The sequence below is a fragment of the Candoia aspera genome, chromosome 1 (genome assembly GCF_035149785.1).
Source record: "Candoia aspera isolate rCanAsp1 chromosome 1, rCanAsp1.hap2, whole genome shotgun sequence".
Taxonomy (NCBI): Eukaryota; Metazoa; Chordata; class Lepidosauria; order Squamata; family Boidae; genus Candoia; species Candoia aspera.
Window position 1 is genome coordinate 3,781,529 of NC_086153.1, and position 20,339 is coordinate 3,801,867.

General features: G+C 46.3%; 1 protein-coding gene across 1 annotated transcript in view; it reads left to right on the forward strand.

Moving 5' to 3' along the window:
• DOC2B (double C2 domain beta) overlaps positions 1-20,339 on the forward strand; it is a 151,990-nt gene that overhangs the window by 73,109 nt on the left and 58,542 nt on the right. Inside the window, exon 4 of the mRNA XM_063296438.1 lies at positions 10,756-10,865. Coding sequence (XP_063152508.1) covers positions 10,756-10,865 — 110 coding nt within the window. The remainder of the gene's footprint in view (positions 1-10,755; positions 10,866-20,339) is intronic.

The window sequence follows — 20,339 nt, forward strand, 5'->3', positions numbered from 1 at the left end:
AGGGTAATGGAAAGGCCCTGCTTGAAACCAGCACAATTTCTTCTTCTTCTTTTTTTCCCTCTGGCAAAAGGCAACATCTCCTTTCTCGATGGAGGCTGTTCTGTCTTGGAGTGGAAGGATCAGAATTAAATAAATTCATTGGAAATCAATCTGTCAGGATTCATGACTGGAGGAGAGCAGGAGACAGATGGGGGTGCGTGCGTGCAAATGCAGCCTGCCTCAAAATCAGCGATTATTTCTAACTTCTGCGTGTTGGCAGAGGAAGTCTTCTTCCCCGCTGAGAAGGTTATTGACAGCGGTTGCTAAAGGACTCTTGGTAGGCATATAGGAATATATGGATTGCAGGCTGAGTGTGATTCTTTGATCTGTAACCTGTGTTTCATTCAGAAACTCAAGGCAGCATATGTAGAATTTTCTCCTCCAGTTTTTCCTCTCAGCACCCACCCTGCAAGGTAGGCAGGGCTGAGAGGGAGGGACTAGCCCAAAGTCCCCCATGGAGCTTCCATGGCTGAGGAGGGGATTAGAACCTGGGTCTTCCTGTTCCTGGTCTAGCACCTTCCCCACTAGACCTGATTGGCTCTTGGACTGAGAGGGAGGGACTGGCCCAGAGTTAGCCAATGAGCTTCTGTGGCTGAGGTGGGACTAGAACCTGGAGTCCCTGTTCCCAGTCCAGCATCTTGACCACTAGACCAGGCTGGATCCTTCCAAGAAGAGGGAACATATTTATCTATTTATTTGTCATATTTTCATTACTGCCCATCTCCCCCACTCGGGGGACCCTGGGTATAAAACGGTATAAAATTCAGTAAAATCAGAATAATATCAATAAATATCAATAGAAAATATAATGAAATCCAAGTGATGGCAGATCTAATTCCACCCAGAGGGGACAGGACCAGTTACGGCAGGACTAGGGAACCAACCAACCCCAAGAGTGGCTGTTTCTCTCCTGTCCTAACAGTCAGGAACCACGCTGAGACGAGGAGTAGGTCTCTAGTGTTTATTACTGCTGCATTAGACAGAAAATCCTAACAAACTGAAGAAGCGTGGGAAAACCCAGACAGATAAACCCCAAAAGTTAAGGTGGGTCTGATCTGTGTCTCTTTGAATGGCTGTTTAATTCCTCAGTACTACACATGTGTTTTCCCCCCTGGATAGAGGCCCCCTCCTGCTCACCATCAGTACTCATGACATCTCCCCACTCCAGGTGTGGTGACAAAACCAGGTCTTCAGACGTTTTCTGAAGCCCAGAAGGGAGGAGGCCAACCTCACTTCCGGGAGAAGGATGTTCCAAAGGGCAGGAGACGTATACTTTGTTCCAACCAGCGTTACTGCACCCAGAAACTTGTGACTGGAGCAATATCCAAAGATAGATGATAAAGAGAGAGAGAGAGAGAGAGATGATTGACAGGACTACTACTACAACCAGTCCATCCTATAATACTGCAGGAGCCATCAACCCAGATCTTCATGGTCCTTTCACCAGGAGTCCCTCAACAAATGAATACAGCTCAAACAGAGGAAAGCCAGAAGTTGCTGGTCTCCCACTCTCTTCCTCTGTCACACCCTGGCAGATACACACACAAACACACACACACACACACTAGACAACCATGACCTGTTGGGTCATCGTCTCAGAGATATTTCCTTACCGGATTCCTCAGCGCCTTCAACAATGGCAGAGCTTCTAATGTACGTACTGCCTTCACTGGAAAAGTTCTTAAAAATTCAGGGAGACATTCCGAGATGTATCTGCCTTGAAAGTAGCCCACTCAGACATCAGGAGTTGACCACAGGAAATGGTTTATGACATTTTGTATTATGTCACAAAATGTTTTATAACATGGGCTCATTGTTAAATTAGCCACAGTGCTGAGCATGTAGCTGAAGACAGATAGCAGGGATGTCCAGGGAGGTGATCAGGACCATGGACAGCGCAGAAAAGGCCTAGAAGCTGCCTAAATCTCAACGTGCAGAAGATGCTGCCTGTTTTGCCGGTAACTTGAACACGTGGACAGTTTATTTGTCTTTTTTGGTCAAGGTGAACAACTGTATGTTGCTGCATTTGGCGTTCTGTCTCCAAATTTTAATTCTGTGAGTTGAGAAGCTCTAAATGCTGCAAAAAAGGGCCGGCAGAGCTTGCTCACCACTGCTCAGCGCCTCAGCGCAGTTGCGAAGTTGGGGTGTAAACGCACAAGGAAGCATTCTGAAGAGCAGGACACAAAGAAGAAATGGGGAGTCCTTGCTGCTCTCGGAGCTTGGTGGTTGGCTTGCAGACGTTTCAGTCCCTGACCCGAGGGGGTGTGGGGTTTGCTCCCTGTTTATATACAGCAGCTTGCCCTGCCCATGTTGGTGGGGGTGTGGTTTCCTCCCTGGTAGTTCCTTTGATTGGGGTATTGTCTTCAGCTTGATTGTTTGCCTGCTTGTTGGTCCCTCGGTCAGGGCATTGTTTGTCTCCATGGCAGTTCCTTGATTGGGATGTTGTTTTCCGCTTGATTGTTTATCTGGTGCTTAGCCATATCATTTTTCGGTAGCTTGCCCCCCACCAAGGCAGGGCAAGCTACTATAGATAAACAGGGAGCAAACCCCACCTTCACTTGCACTGATGATGTTACCTAGTCAGGTAATGAAACGTCTGCAAGCAAAGAGCCAAGCCCAGAGGGCACCCAGGGCTCCACAGTTCAACCCTGAGCTGCAGAGATTCTCTTCTATTGGAACAAGGAAGGAAGCATGGGGAATCTTTTTTTGGAAGGTCTGGAATCTCAAGTGCTTTCTGCAGAAGTTGGGGCCTGGTGGCCCTTTTCAGGAACCGTCCAATGAGAGGATTAGATCTGTCTGTGCAAGAGTAATTTTTGGATTTGTTAATGTATGCATTGTCCTAGGAGGGCAGCTGTGTCAGTCTTTGAAGTTGAAGTCCACACACCTGAAAGTTGCTAAGGTTGAGGAACACTGCTCTAAAGTGCCAGGAATATCTTTTTTTTTTTTTTTGCTGTTCATTGTTCTAGGTTTTTTAAGTCCCCATAAATAGCTTGCGGGGGGGAGGGATTATTTCTGTGCTTCAAGGTAATGACTAATGTTTCCTCTGGCTGACTGAAAGGGTGTTCCAGGGGCACCCACAAGGTGTCATTAAAAAAGTCAAGATGAAAACTGCAATGATGCAATCAAAGCCCCGCCCAGTTATGGGCATCACACATAAAAATGGGTGGAGCCTCAATTGCACTGTTGCGGCTGTCATCTGACTTATTTTACTGTCCCCTGCAACCCCCTCCGGGATGTTCCTTCTGGTATGGAAGAAACCCCTTTTTCTAAGGCAATGCCTGGTTTGGACAGTTGTCGTCGCTTGCTGGCATTTCTCCATTTAAGCAATTTTAGTCATCTGTTGGCTTAATCAAGGTTAATTGGATCAGCATGTTTCTAATATTCCTCTTACCCATCATTGATCTGACTGATTCGTTGACTTAACCAATCTGATTTCACAGGTGAGCAGTAAACCTGATGGTTAGAGCGAAGACAATAGGGGAGGTGGGTTTGGCAAAGATGAAGGGGAAGGTCACGCAGCAAAGATTCCCAGTTGTGGTTGGATCAGTGTTAGAAAGGGCTTCCAAGGGGCATCTTCCATGCTCCAGCTACTTCTTAGTGAGGCCATGGGTGTCTTGGGGACAACGTGAGGTGATGTGACTCATGAGCATGGTTCTATGCTATTTGTTTTATGCTTGTTCGCTACCCAGAGTTGCCAGAGTGAGAAGGTGTGAGGCTTGAGTCTGACCTGGACTCTGAAAATGAAACTTATCTTGAGCCAGAAGGGGAAAACGAAATTTATCGGGAAAGAGCTGGGGAAATAGAAACTAGTAATGACTCAGCAGAGCGGGAGGATTCGGAGACGCTGATTGGGCAGAACCCGGAGGGAGGTTTGATTAGTGCGTGAGAGAGGAGAGCGGAGAAGCGCACGAAGCAAGAGGCAACCCAATTGGGCACAAAGGAGAAACGGTGCAAAAAGGACCGCATAAAAAGGCACCAGCGCCAGGAGCAAACTGCCGGAGACAACCGTTCTACTGCGCTAACAGCTTCAACAGGAGAATCCTCGCCGGGAAAGGGAGCCTTGCCTGTAGCCGACACAGAATCAGTGCCAGCTCCCTCTACTGATGTGGACCTACCTCCTTCACACCCGGATCCAGTCAAGTCCACCCTTGCATCCAGTTCAGAGTCTTGTCTTGCTGCTCCAGTCGAACCCAGCCTTGTTTCTAGTTCCAAGCCTCGTCTTGCCGCTCCAGCCATGTCCAGTTTTGCCTCGTTCTGAGTCTCGTCGATCCATCCACACCCAGCCTTGCCTCTAATTCCAAGCCTTGCCTTGCAGATCCAGCCAAGTCCAGCCTCGCCTCCAGTTCCAAGCCTTGCCTTGCTGATCCAGCCAAGTTCAGCCTTGTCTCCAGATCTGAGCCTTGCCTCGTCGCTCCAGCAGAGTCTTGGCTAGCCTCCGTGGTCAAGCCTAGCCTCACCTCCATGCCGCATCCTGCAATCAAACCTCAAGCTACCTCCTTGCCACGCACTCTAGCCACTCCTGGTCTTGCTGATTCATTGAGACAGTTAGCCGAGTTCTGTCTTGCTGTGTCGCCACAATCTCCTGCTACTCTTGATCCAGCAGCCTTGCCCTGTGTTCCTCCATTACCTGGTTGGAATTGATCAAACTATATTGCCTATTAATAAGGACTCTTCCACTGTAAATAGTTGGTTGTAAATAAAGATTTCCTTTTATAATCCTGCCTGGCCATCTCATAGTCTGAACCGGACAGAAGGTGTCATGAGTAAGGATGGCGAGCAGGGGGCTCCCATCCAGACTGTCAAGCGCATGCGTAGCACTGATGAATTGTTCAGCCATTCAAAGAGACACAGATCGGGACCGCCTTAACCCTTGGGGTTTATATGTCTGGGTTTTCCCCACACTTCTTCAGTTTGTTAGGATTCCTGTTAAGTACTAGCAATAAATATTAGAGACCAGTTCCATGTCTCAGTGTGTTTCCTGGTTGTTAGGACAGAAGGAGAGGCAATCTAAATTGAATTAATAACTAAAAACACATAAATATTTGCACAAGGACATCATGGCACATCTCACTCGAGGCACAAATGACCAGGCTCAAATTATCCTATTTTGGACACATTATGTGAAGATCCATTTCTCTGGAGAAGACTCTGATGCTGGGAAAGATGAAAGAAAAGAGAAGAGGAGGACAACCAGCAGTAAGGGTGATGGATCCAGTTACAGAGGTAATGAGTGCACCATTGGAAGCCCTGAAAGAGCAGGTTAGGGATAGATCATTGTGGAAAAATCTATGTGGTCGCTGGGAGTTGACACCGACTTGATGGCACATAATCAGTCAATGCAAAGTCCCAGCTCTCTGGAGAAGGCTCTAAAGCTGGGAAAGGTGGAAGGAAAGAGAAGAGGAGGAGGACCAGCAGCAAGGGGGAGGGACTCAGTTACAGTCACAATAAGTGCATCCTTGGAATAGCTGAAGGACCAGGTTGGGAACAGATCATCATGAGGAAAATCTGTCTATGTGGTTGCTAGGAGTCATCACCAACTTGATGGCACATAATCAATCAATCAATCAATGTCATGAGTACAATGATGACATGAAATTGAACCTATGGCACATAGGATGCCATTTACACAATTATATCATGGCGCGGTGGAGCTTCCCATCTGGGGAGGGATATGAATGTGACTTCCTGGTCGTCTAGTAGTATAAATGTTTTGGATTTTAACTGAAATTTGTTGTGTTATCTTTTGATCTATTGTACGCCGCCTGGAGTCGCAGTCTTGGAGTTGGGTAGCCATGTAAATTCTTTAAATAATTAAAATAGATGTTATTTGCACAACAATTTCATGGCTGCACGAGACTGTTGCAGCTTCTAACGGATGCCTTTGAACAAAGCATTGTCACCCCGTTTGGTAGGAAACTTTCTGTTATCGAAGTAGGACGAAAATGACAATCCAGAAACATAAACCAAAGGAATGATTAAAACAAGAGACACCAAAAAGCTGAGCCTTCTCAGAACTCCTCAATGGCATCTTAGTCATGCAGGGATAAAACTGTCCTCTGAAGATGGATGTTTCTGTTCAAGAAAACTCCACAAAATATACAAGAGCAGCAATTCCACTGAATGCCAGCAATAAATTATTATGCTGAGTTATGAAGACATTTTAAAGAGCCCAGAACCCTATTATATTCTTATTAGCTGCAATTTCTTCCCAACTGTCACATCCCGTCCCTCTCGGGGTTCTGCATAGAACCCTGACTGGTTATTTCTTCTTTACGAAAAGGTCAACTCTCTTTCTAGGAGAGCACAAGTCTTGGCAACTTCCTGGTCAAAACTATATATTTTCTTCGGCATTACACAAGGGCGTGGAATCTGCAGCAAAACACGATGATGCCAGAACGATGCTGTCTGCGTGGAACCGTGCAGCAAGTATGTATTTGCATTCCAACATCTAACGTGGCTTTTGCACAACAACATCATCCTGCACCTCTCATCAGTGATCCCCTTTTTTCCTCTCTACAGACATGGTTCTTCTGGACTGCTTTCCCAGCTTTCCTGCTGCATCGGCTGCCCATTCACGGACTAGCCGCATCTGCTTAGCTTTTCGAAATCAGCCAAGATCTGCTGGAGGCCAACAGCTCGCTTGGCTATTTCTTTCAACCCTGTCTTGCAATCTGTGGAGGTCTCGGAAAACAAGGCCCTGTTCTGTCAGGAGCTGAACAAACCAACAAGCTTCAAATCTTTAATCCCTCCTGGTTTGGGGACATTTTTAAAGAATGTGAATTTTAAGGAAAGCAGGTTGCTTTGTCCCCCAACGCACCTACACACCCACAACTGCGCCAAATAATTTCTCCCTTTCTCTGGACCCATCTGAGTTCCACATCCAACTGCTCCAGAAACTGGGAACAAATTGTACACTGTTTTGACTGTGCAAACCATCTTCTCAGGTCGGAGGGGGACATTTCAGCAGTGCCTCGAGCTCTGAGAAGCAATGGCTGCTAAGAGATTCTGCTGTGTCTCGTGGTTGCCAGACAACGGCACCCCAAGGACCAGAACATGCATCCTTTGGGATCTCAGCCACGTTCAGCATCTTTGGGGAAGCAGCGGGCCCTGCTGATGGAGGATTAACTACATTTTCATGGCTGTGCTTGCAATTCATAGCAATCCTCTTGGGATGACCTAAACCAGGTTTGGGCCCTGGAAAAACCCAAGGGACGAATTTGCCCCCTTTCTCGGTACCCAGAGAGCTGCATATAGGTAGTCCTTGCTTAATGACCATTCGTTTAGTGACAGTGCTGAAAAAACTGACTTGTGACCATTCCTCACACTGACAACTGTCGCAGTGTCCCCACGGTCACATGATCACAATTTGGGCACTTGGCAACCAGTTTGCATTTATGACTGTCACAGCATCCCATGGTCACGTGATTGCCATTTTCGACCTTCCCAGCCAGCACAATAAGTGGGGAACCGCATGATTTGCTTAATGACCACATGGCTCACTTAACGCCCACAGTGATTCGCTTAACAACCACTGCAAAAAAGGTCATAAAATCAGGTCGGATTTGCTTAATGACCACTTTGCTTAGCAACCGAAGTTCCAGTCTCAATTGTGGTTGTTAAGCGAGGACTACCTGTATTCTACTAAGCTATGGTTTTCTTAACCATGATTGGTAGAAATGATTTATAGCAAAATTCACAGTGGTATTATGATTCACACCGTACCAAAACTGAAACCTAGGTCAGAGTGTCTGCAGAGCCATTTACTCTAACCAGTGCTGGCCCAACCAATTTGATCAAATGGGGAGAAACTGTCATGAGTAAGGATGGCGAGCAGGGGGCTCCCTTCCAGACTGTCAAGCGCATGCGTAGCACTGAGGAATTGGTGAGCCATTCCATGAGGCACAGATTGGGACCGCCTTATATGGCTGGGTTTTTCCCACGCTTGTTCAGTTTGTTAGGATTACTGTTATGCATTAGCAATAAAACATTAGAGAACAGTTCCCTGTCTCAGAGTGTTTCCTGGGAGTCAGGACAGAAACCAGTATAAATTCCACATTTTTAGGAGGCTTGGGGGGCTGAAACGAGAAAGTGCTGCTTTTCGGAGGCCTCCTGGTAGAGATCAGGCAAGCCCCCTCCCGGCTGATGTTCCAGACTTTATCAAAGGTGGGGTTCTTCCAGGGAGCCTTCCCTGATTTTATCACGCCATCTTTCAATCTCCAGTGTTATTGTTTGTGTCCTTAGTATCTGGTTGGTGCAGTTTTTGTTATTGTTACGGAAGATTGCACCGCAGAGGCTTTAATCGTTTCTTCTATTCTACATAAGGCAGCGCGGGTGTTTGATTGCGGCAGGATCGAAAGGTGGAAAATAAACAAACAAAGCGTGCTTGCAAACCGTAATGCAGGGATTTAGGCAAACCGAAACACCAGAAATCAGCAACTTTGGTTCGCTCAAAGGTCACGCCAGGTTTTGAGGGCAACATTGAAAAGGGAGAATGACCAGGACCCGTTTGGAGTCTGAATGGGCGAGATCAGCAGCTGTATGGCAGGGAATGCGTAGTATTTGTTTTCACATAAAGCAAAGACCCTGTTTTTTCCTGCCTTTATTATTTTTTAAATAACTCAAGGTGGCAAACATACTTAATACTCCTTCCTCCTCCTATTTCCCCTACAACAGCCCTGTGAGGTGGGTTGGGCTGAGAGGGACTGGCCCAAGGTCACCCAGCCAGCTTTTGTGCCTAAGGCGGGACTAGAACTCTCATACCACGCCTGATTGGCTCTTGGGCTGAGAGGGAGGGACTGGCCAAGGTCACCCAGCCGGCCTTCATGCCTAAGGCGGGACTAGAACTCTCATACCACGCCTGATTGGCTCTTGGGCTGAGAGGGAGGGACTGGCCAAGGTCACCCAGCCGGCCTTCATGCCTAAGGCGGGACTAGAACTCTCATACCACGCCTGATTGGCTCTTGGGCTGAGAGGGAGGGACTGGCCAAGGTCACCCAGCCGGCCTTCATGCCTAAGGCGGGACTAGAACTCTCATACCACGCCTGATTGGCTCTTGGGCTGAGAGGGAGGGACTGGCCCGGTCACCCAGCCGGCCTTCATGCCTAAGGCGGGACTAGAACTCTCATACCACGCCTGATTGGCTCTTGGGCTGAGAGGGAGGGACTGGCCCAAGGTCACCCAGCCGGCCTTCATGCCTAAGGCGGGACTAGAACTCTCATACCACGCCTGATTGGCTCTTGGGCTGAGAGGGAGGGACTGGCCAAGGTCACCCAGCCGGCCTTCATGCCTAAGGCGGGACTAGAACTCTCATACCACGCCTGATTGGCTCTTGGGCTGAGAGGGAGGGACTGGCCCAAGGTCACCCAGCCGGCTTTCATGCCCGAGGTGGGACTAGAACTCCCAGCCTCCTGGTTTCCAGCCCGGCACCTTAACCTCTACACCTTATTGATCAAATTTATATCCATCGATCCAGTGAAACTCTGGGCAGTGAACCAAATAAAAAACACAATCAATATATAACGCCCCCCCAAAGAATCCAAGAAGACCTGTTTTGGGGGTCCTGTGGATGGCAGTCTTTGACCGGGGACAGGAGAGCAACCCGTCTTCCTAGGTCTGATCAGGAGGGCAGAGGTCGTCAAGAGAAAGCGATCCTGTAGCTATCCAGGCTCTGAATCACGTAAGGCTTGAGAGGTGGCAACCAGCCCCTGGAATCGCAGCCAGAAGCCAACTGGTGCAGCTCTCAGAGAAGGGAAGGGCTGCTGCCTGGGGCTGTCAAGGAGGAGCCATAACTACTCAATCTGCTGCCCTCTGGACCAGCTGAGGCTTCCAAACACTCTTCAAGGGCAGCCCCATGTAGAGCGCCTTGTGGTAGTCCAACCGAGACATGATTAGGGCAAGGGCAAATGTGTGAAGGGCCCCCTGTTCCAAAGAAGGTTGCAACTGGTGCAACAAATGGAGCTGTGCAAAGGCCCTCCTCGCTGCTGTGGCCACCTGCTCTGTGTGCAGGAACGGAGTCGGAGAGGACCCCAAGTTGCAAACCCACTCTGTTCAGGGAAGTGCAACCTCATTCAGAACTAAAGACGGTGCCTCCCTGGAATCAGCAGGTATTTGAACCCAGAGCCACTCTGTCTTACTGGGATCAAATCTCAGCCTGTTCCTCCCCATCCAGACCAGAGAGCTTCCAGGCACCGGGACAGCCCTTTAACTGTTCAGCCTCGGAGTCAAAATGTAAATGTGGGGACAGGTAGTCCTTGACTTACGACCACTCATTTAACAACCATTTGAAGTTACGACAGTGCTGAAAAAAGTGACTTATGACCAGTCCTCCCACTTACGACCGTTGCAGTGTCCCCACAGTCTCATGATTAAAATTCAGGTGCTTGGCAACTGGTATGTATTTACAATGGTTGCAGTGTCCCAGGGTCATGTGATCGCCATTTGTGACCAGCTCCCGACAAGGGGGACTGTGTGATTCACTTAATGACCATGGTGATTCGCTTGACTGCAGCACAAAAGGTTGTAAACTTGGGTGCGACTCGCTTAAGCCATTGCTTAGCGATGGAAGTTCCAGTCCCAGTTGTGGTTGTAAGTCAAAGACAACCTGTATTGTCAGCGTCCTGATGAAACATGAAACAAAGAATGGCCATTCTGGTCCTACAACTTAATTTTTTTCTCTTGCACAAATTCCCATTATCTGTTTAACTTTTCTTCCCCCAGGCGAATAAGCTGAGGACCAAAACTTTGCGGAACACACTGAATCCCACTTGGAACGAAACCCTCACGTACTACGGGATCACCGACGAAGACATGATCCGCAAAACGCTCAGGTGAGTCAGGGCCGTGTTTGCCTGGAGCGTCCGTCGGCTGAGTCTGGATTGCGAAGTGTTTAAATCTCCCGTTGATGGAATACTTCACAACCAGCCAGCAGGGACTTTGTCTCTCCATTGGCTAACCATTTCCCAAAGCATAAGTTTTCTGGACTGAGCTTATAACTGATTTATCTTTCCTCACTTCTCCTGTCCCCAGACAATTATTCTTCATATTTTTCTCTGCCCTTTCTCGTCTCAGTAGATTCTCAGCTTTAGCAAAAAAAAAAAAAAGTCATACCTGAAAAGACGCTGTGAGAATTCGCAGCTCCAGCTGTTGAAAATGCAAATGGTTCACTTGATTTTGATTAGCTCGTAACTCTGGACTATCCTAATCTGACTATTTGAAGGATCATGGCTGGATGCTATCGAACAGTGGGCAACTTGATTTTAATTTCACTGAGATTTTCATTTTTAAACATTTATTTTATTTATTTGTTTATTAATCAAATTTATCACCGCCCATCTCCCACAAAAGGGACTCTGGGTGGTTTACAACAAAACATAAATAAGAGGAAAATAAAACTATAAAATAATAATATAATAATTTCTCTGTATTTTCATTAGGCACTTCAAAGAAAGTATGTAAATGTTTTTAAAAGAGGATGAAATAGTAAAATACAAATAAATAAGCCAGGGATTTAGAAATGTCATGGAAGTTATCACTTGCTAATACATCACTTGGTAGTTGTAAATAATTGAGTAGGTTTAAAAGACTAAGAATTACAGATAGGTCATGAGCGTGTTGGAATAATGCGATATTCAATTTACTGTGACTTGTAAATTGATACTGGGTGGCATTTAATGTGACCCAAAATTCGGTTAATGTGAGACTAACGCGTCTGCAGTTGCAACTGGGGTTTTAGACGCTGCTGATCTTCATCTGCGCAAAATGCAGACAAGGAAAATGCCATCAGAGGAAAACAGTGCAAGTTTTAAAAAAGATGTTTTTGTCAGCATAAGCTAACCTTTGAAAATGATATTTGGAAGTTTTTTGGTTTTATTATGCTTCTTCTAAGTACTCGGTAACCTTGTTAACTGCAAATTTAAATTATAAAGTATATTCTTTTTATCCTTAACTGTAATATTCCATTAATATTAATGAATGTTAAATATTAAATATTTTATTTAACATCTACATGAGGCTGCTGGGTGAGATGATCTGATGGTTTGGGATGAGGAATCATCAGAATGCTGACTGCACCCAGCTTTACGTCTCCACCCCGGGCTGAGTGATGCCGTGGGTGCCCTGTCCCAGCGCCTGGAGGCTGTAAGGGCCTGGATGGGGCGCAATGGGCTTCGGCTGAACCCAAGTGAGAATGAGTGCCTTTGGGTATTTGGGCCTTCCAGTGTCAAGGTTGTGCCATCTTTCCTCCTGGACGGGGTGGCACTGCCCCAGACGGACCCAGAGTGTAATCTGGGGGTCCTTCTAAACTCACAGCTCCTGCTGGAAGTACAGGGGGCAGTTGTGGCCAAGAGGGGCTTTGCACACCTTTGGGTTGTGTGCCAGTTGCGCCCATTCCTGGACTGGGAGGCTCTGCTCACTGTCACTTGTGACCTCCCATTTGGACTACTGCAACGTGTACTACATGGGGCTGGTCTTGAAGAGCATTCGGAAGCTTCAGCTGGTACAGAATGCAGCTGCCCGGGTTATAAACAGTGTTGGCTATTTGGCACATGTACTCACTGCTCCTGGGGCTGCATTGGTTGCTGGTGTGTTTCCAGGTGCAATTCAAGGTGCTGGTTGCCACCTTTAAAGCCCTCCATGGCTTGGGACCGGGTTATCTGAGGAACCATCTCCTCCTAGTAATTTTGACCCGTCCAATCCGGTCTGGCAGGATGGGCATGCTCCGGGTCCCGTTAGCCAAGGAATGTTGGCTGACGGGGGCCAGGAGATATGCCTTCTCTGCCACAGACCCTGCCCTCTGGAACATCCTCCCTCCTGAGGTTAGGATGGCCCCAACCCTGTTGGCCTTTCGGAAGGCCGTGAAGACCCGGCTTTGTGCCCGGGCCTGGGGCTCTACACAGGGCTGCTCTTGAAGGGCATTTGGAAGCTTCAGCCTGGGGCTCCAAGTGTGCGAGGGGCCCCGTTTCTTGGTTATATTAACATCTACAGTTATTATTTTTCTGGGCTGGTATATATACAGTATATTTATTTTTTGTATTGCGTTTGTATTTGGTTTTGTTTTTATGATTGTAGGCCGCCCAGGGTCACTTGTTTGAGATGGGCAGCCGTAGAAATTGAATAAATACAGTAAACAAACAAATAAACATATAAAAAATTATGTTTAAAATTTTTCATTGCCTATTTCCGTCAAGCTGGAACCCATTACTCTGTTTTCCATAGAAATAATCCCTTTGAAAAGTGCAAATTCGAATCATGCGGCCATTTCGTGGGATTCACTGACCGCACTAATCAAGCTCTACCTATACTATGAAGCTTGAAGCTAAAAGCAAATATCAAGGACCGTGGTCAACTTTTTTAGATGTTAACCTCCCCCCAACAAAATCATTGCATGCAGAAAGTTAGCACTGCAGGGAGCGAGCCATGCTGAGCCTCATGAGGTGGTAGAGACAGCTAACCCAAGTAGGTTTGGCAGAAAAGCTGGGTAATCACAATGCCACACCCACCATTGCGTAGATTTTGAGATTCTGCCTGCAGAAACCTTTGCTTTCAGATCTCATCCTGTCTCCTTTCAGGCCCATCAGATCAAACCTTTATTACAGCCTTTAAGCCCATACAGGTAGTCCTCGCTTAACGATCACAATTGGGACTGGCGTTTTGGTTGCTAAGTGAAGCAGTCATTAAGCGAATCCAAACCAACTTTATGAACTTTTTTGCAGCAGTTGTTAAGTGAATCACCATGGGCATTAAGCGAACCATGTGGTCGTTAAGTGAATCACGCTATTTCCCATTGATTTTGCTTGCCAGAAGCCGGCCAGGAAGGTTGAAAATGGTGATCACGTGGCCATGGGACGCTGCAATGGTTGTAAATGGTTGCCAAGTGCCCAAATCGTGATCAAGTGACTGGGGGGATGCTGTGACGGTCATAAGTGTGAGGACAGGTCTCAAGTCGATTTTTCAGCACCATCATAAGTCCGAGCCATCACTAAACGATTGGTTGTTAAGCAAGGACTACCTGTAATGCGTTCTGGGTCTTCTCACACACACACCCCAACTTGCTTGAGATGTTCTGTCTCAGCAGCAAATCAGGAAAATATTTGGTGTTATCCCAGGTCATCATTTTTCCACGCTTTCTGCTCTCACATAAATCCCCCTGACAGCGGCTTGATCTATGCGGCCCCAGGAAGGAGCGTGAACGCGTGGGATCTCTCTCCCGAGCACTTCATCACCTGTAAAAGTTCACAGGGGCTGCAGAGTGCAAGGCACAAGATTAAAGATGCTTGCAAGGGGGGTGGGTAGTGTGCAGAGCATTGGAGAAAGGATCACAACCCAGTGCTTGGGCCGCATTTTAGAAAGGCAGGAGAAACCGAAATGAAGATGTTGAAATTCTGGCCAGAAATGACTGTCTACAAGCAGTCTGGTGTGTGCAGCGTAGGCAGATCTGAAAAGCATTTCTCTCTTTGGATGAGTTTTATTTTGTAATTTTCGCTAAGCCCTCAAATACTTGCCGATGGATGCTTTAAAAAAAACAGAAGGGAACCTCCAAACGTGAGGTTAAAAGCACAGAGTCCTTTGCCAGCACTGCCAGTATTTCTGGAAGCAGGGGCGTCCACAGAGTGTGGTCAAAAAAGTCAAGATGGCGGCCATGACGCGCAATGGAAGCTCCGCCTGTTTTTTATCTGCAAGGCATATGCAATGCTTATCAAATCAGGCAGAGCTTATATGGCACCGTGCCACCGCCATCTCGGCTTTTTTGACCACACCTTTCAGACACCCCTGTCTGGAAGGTACCAGACTGAGGAAAATTTATCTAGTATGGTGAAAAATGGGAAGAATGAGTGTTTTGCACCCTGCTTTGCTCCCCTGAAGGAAAGGGAGAATACAAATCTAATAAAAATATAAAAAGATGTACCAATATTTCCCAGAATGCAATGCATGCCACTCACAACTGGAGGTCAGGCAGATTCCACTTTCAACAGACTTCCATAACTTGCTGCCCCCCTCACCCAGTGTAGGACTGCAGCTCCCATCATCCTCAACCAGCAGTAGTTTGAGAAAGGCTGCTGTGCTGTTCCCATTCAGTTCTCCTTGCAATTTGTACCCCTGTGATTTTTTTCGTTTTTCCTTTTTAAAAACACTGGCTGTCGGTGCAACAAATGCTGAGGACTAGAAACTTTTGTAGACACATTTGCAAGGCTGCCCGGAATGTGATATGAATCAGCAAGCCATCTCAGGTCCCCATAACTCCCGAAACTTTGTCTTCATTTGGAAGGAATATTCATCCCATCAAATTTTGCCACCAGTTGTTAGAAGGGAGATCTGGAGTGCATAACCTTGAAACAGGAATCAAATTCTAGCACGGTGTCTTAAAAATAAGTTACAATCCTTGCTTTGAAAGAGGTCAGATAGTCCTCGACTTACAACCATTTGTTTAGTGACCGTTCAAAGTTACAATAGCGCTGAAAAAAGTGACTTCCAACCAGTCCTCGCACTTTGACCGTCGCAGTGTCCCCGCAGTCACATGATCAAAATTCAGGTGCTTGGCAACTGGTATGTATTTACGATGGTTGCAGCATCCTGAGGTCACGTGATCGCCATTTGCAACCTTCCCAGCTGGCTTCTAACAAGCAAAGTCAGTGGGGGAAGCCGGATTTGCTTAACAACCATGATTCTTTTAACGACTGTGGCAAAAAAGGTTGTAAAATCAGGTTTGACTTACTTAATGTCTGCCTCACTTAGTGATGGAAGTTCCAGTCCCAATTGTGGTCATAAGTCGAGGACTAGCTGTATCTTCTCTAGCCCTGGGGATTACGGAGCAAACAAATTAATGGGCAGCCCAAATAATCAAGTGGGGAACAGAGGAGGCCCCCAAGTACAGCAGGAACCAACTTATCCATAAGGTACAACAGGCCCAGTGCCTTGGGCCCATGAAAATGGTTTTAACTTTTTTTAAATCAGAAAGAATGAAACTGAAGTCGAAGTTATTGATTTTCATGCCTTGCCTTTCAGCCTTGAAAATATACGCAGTAAATGGCATACAAGTACAAATCAAATATATGTGCAACTCAAATGAAAAACTCAGTCATACATTCAGTGTCACCAAGATATTTTATAATTCTCATAATCATTCTGCAGCAACAGAATGTTATTACAAAAGAATTCCTATGTTATATACTATTCCCTCTTTCTCTGTAAAAACACAAATTAAATATTGGAAATCATATGAAATATACTGTATTATTATTATTATTATTAAGGGAGGGACCCGTGAAGGGAAAAGTGCTTAGGGCCCCCAAAAGTCATAATGTGGCCAGCATACAGACTCGCACAAAGACACCCATTACTTCCAGGATCCTGGTGGCTTGCAAAATTATGCGCAACAAGAGAACCAGAAAAGGAAAGCCATTTTCCCCCTCTTGCTCTCTGTAGCCCCAAGGGTTGTTCTGCCCCAGCACCTGGATGTTGGCATGACCTGGGAAGTCTGAGATCCATCTAGCCCAGTGTTTTGCAAACGTGGCAACTTTAAGATGGGTGGACTTCAACTCCCAGAATCCCTCAGCCAACATGGCAAGTATAAGACGTGTGCACATCAACTCCCAGAATTCCCCAGCCAGCATCCTGGCTGGGGAATTCTGGGAGTTGAAGTCTACACATCTTAAAGTTGCCAAGTTTGAAAAACACGGATCTAGTCTTATCTTCAGCCACAGCACCTTGATCCAGTTGGCACTCTGACAGCCTTCGGGCAAAGTGTTCGGGTCTCCAGAGTATGGAGAGAGCAGAATCAATACTGTACCACTGTTGGCTTCAGAGCCCTGCCTGGTGTGCGGACAGGGAAGTCTTCTTGGCCTACAGCAATTGGGGCTGCAGCGTAGTTCGCCATTCCTCTGTCTTCACGGTAGTTCCTCAAGACCTGGGCGTCACCCCTGGAACAAGCAATATGGAACCAGCCAACCCAAGGGTTCCCCAGAGTGGTCAGTATCAGCCCCCAAAGGTCAGTGGGACGATCCAGGTGATTGATAAATCTCTGGAGGTCAAAAGGGGGTCAGTAAATGTCTGGGGGTGCTTGGTGGTCAATAAATAATGGAAGGTCGATTGGGGTCAGTTGAGTTGTCTCTACCAGCTGTGTCTTGTTACTGGCCTCGTTTACCTATTGTTCATAATTTATTTGTAGTAGTATTGGTTAAAGTAGCATGCATTAAATTGTTTTCATATAATAAATGCTGGGAGATGGATAAACCATGTGAAATGTCACAAAGGGGGGGTCGATGAGCTGAAGCGTTCAGGGACCCCTGAGCCAATCCATCAGTGACCATGGGAAACCCGGGACTGACTTGTCCCCCTGTCCCCTCCCTGCTTAAGCTTGCAGCTTTTCAATGCCTGTTCGCCTGCAGGCTCCCTCCCTCCCCTAAAGTTAAAACAGCCAGAAGTTCAAGGCGACGTCAACTTCTCGCCTTCACAGGAACCCAGAATTCATTTATCACCACCTGGGTGTTAATGAACTGTGATGCTGACCTCATAAAGATTCAGGAGACAGGTCAGAGCCCCAAGGTTTTCTAGACCAGGAAAGTGGGTTAAAAACAAGCACCACCATGTATGGTAGATAGATTTCATGAAGTTGATGTGGAAGCGTTTAAACCTTTTGTGTTTCACAGGCCGCTTGGGCAGAATTTGAGGTGAAGTCCATGGGATTCTGTCAGATGGCATTCTTCCACAATGTCAGCCTAAACCAGTCCCACTAAAAAGTCATATTAAACTTGTTTATGGTGCCATCCATTAAGGACACATGTCATGGGTGGCTGCTGGTATGTCAAAATCTACAAGGTGGTAGATGCAACATCACAAAGGCTGCTCCTCCCACATGCAAAAGGGGTGGGGCTTTGATTGCAATGCCACACCCACCATCTTGTAGATTTTGACAACCGTCCCCTGCAGACAGTACTGCCATCAATAAACAAATGAAAGCCAGAGGCTGATTAAATCAGAGCAGAAAGAATTTGAATATAGCTGGATCCCAACTCTAAGCTAGGATGGGATCATCATTAGAAGCTTGGTTCACATGTCACACTAAACCATGGGGGGGGTTAAGTATTTGTAAGTGACAAGGTCTGAGTTTAAATATGGGAGTAAGCCATGGTTTCCTTTAAACATTGTCTGATTTTTTTTAATTTTTACTTTTGTTGAACAGGAATTAACAAAATGTTATCAAGTACAGCAACTGTGATGAAAATCTGTGATGCACAGAGACAAAAAATGTGCTGAAGAGTAAACAGAAACAAATTTTAAGTTCATACTTACCATTTAAACATTGCCGAGAGTAGGTCTGTGGCAATTAAGATAAAATATAAACACTGCCCGAGTTTGATAGAACTGTGGTTCCCATCTCTGACGTTTCATTATTTTAACTTTATCTGTAATTTTCTTCGAACGTGGCGCTCAAAGGCATCGTTTGATGACCAAGCCACAGTGTCTGGCTTCACTCTTAACCCAAAACCCCGTGGCTTGTCGATCAAAGTGGCTGGTTTACGCATTGTACTGGACCAGAACTAAATAAAACCCTTTATGGCTTAGCATGTGGTGCAAACTCAAGGACTCCATCAGCCTGCAGGGTGGCTATGAGAATGAAAGAGGTATAGCCCACTTTTCTGATTTCTTTCCCTAAGGAAGTAAATTCACTTTCACCAAAAACTACCCTCGAGTTTTCTGTTCTTTCATTCAGAGTTTGCCTTAAGCCTTTGCATCATACAGTAATTCCTGGCCACGGCTATTCCTCTTTGATTACATTTCCCCATTTTTCATTTCTTTAATTATATTCCATTCCTGGTTTGGTCCCAAGTTCCTTTGGGAAGCATCTGCCCCAAGTAAGATTGGACCCACCCAGACCAATGTGTATTGGGGGGGGGGGTGTTCTTCGTGTCCTGTCTCTAAAGGTTGGGGGGGAATTGGACCCCAAGGAAGTCTGGAATGCCCCCCTCACATGTTGTGGAACACTGGGCCTCCTGAGATATACCCGAGGCCCCCTCTGTTGATCTGCCACAAGGCTGCGGAGATAATGTGTCTAGCAGATTAGGAAATCTTTCAGCTTGCTGATTTGAGTATTTCTAATAAGATTTTATGGGGATCGAGCTGCTATTTTTTAATTCTTACATGGACTGCATTCCATTTTCTACATTGCTTCTTTGACTGGTTTTAATCCTAGACTGTAAACTGCTCAGAGTCTTGGGAACTGGGTGGTAGATAACTGTTAGCTAATTAATTAATCAGTTGGTTCTTGGTTGTATGTACTAAATAAGTAAATAGTTAGTACCCTGGAGATTCTTGAAAGTAATAGGGGAAGAAGGGGCTGTGTAAGGATGAGAAATAAATAGCTTTTCTTCCCTCTTATAATGCAGTAGAATAGAATCGTTGGATATAATTTGATGTGGCATCAAAGCCTTGATTCCTTAGGTCATTACAGGTAGCCCCCACTTAATGACCATTCGCTTAGTGACAGTTCAGACTTATGATGGTGCTGATAAAACTGACGTACAACTGGTGCTCACACTTACAACCATTGCAGCATCCCTGTGGTCACGTGATCACGATTTGGGTGCTTGGCAACCAGTTTGCATTTATGACCATCATAGTGTCCTGTGGTCATGTGATTGTCATTTTCGACCTTCCCAGCCGGCTTCTGGCAAGCAAAATCAATGGGGAACTGCGTGATTTGCTTAATGACCATGGTGATTTGCTTCATAACTGCTGCAAAAAAGGGTGTAAAATCAGGTCGGATTTGCTTAATGACCACTTTGCTTAGCAACTGAAATTCCGGTCCCAACTGTGGTACTTAAGCGAGGACTACCTGTATTAGCATAATGTCAGAATGTAAAGGTTGGAAGGGGCCTTTGAGATCATCTAGGCCATCCCTGTGCAGAGGCTGTTTATTGGGGTACCCTGGCTGCATTCATATAACATACAAGGCCTAAGGAAATGAGCTGTGTGACGGTTTCACACCACAGCTTAAGTTGGCAGAACTGGTTAGTCTACGGTGACAAAAAATCAGAATGAGTCCATTAGCACCTTTTCCGACTAACAAATTTGATTAAACACTGCAGCTCGTGAAGCTTGCCCTTTTTAATAAGATTTGTTAGTCAGAAAAGGTGCTGCCCAACTCCTTCAGAGGGACTGAATTTGCAACTGTAAGCATACGGTTAGATTCTTGGTTCCTGACTCAGTTCCCTGATTAGTGGAGAATGGGAACGGGAAACTGTTCCGTTTTCCGTGAAACTGAACCGTTTTTAAACTCAGATTTTTGGCTGGTCAGTGGGTTGGGG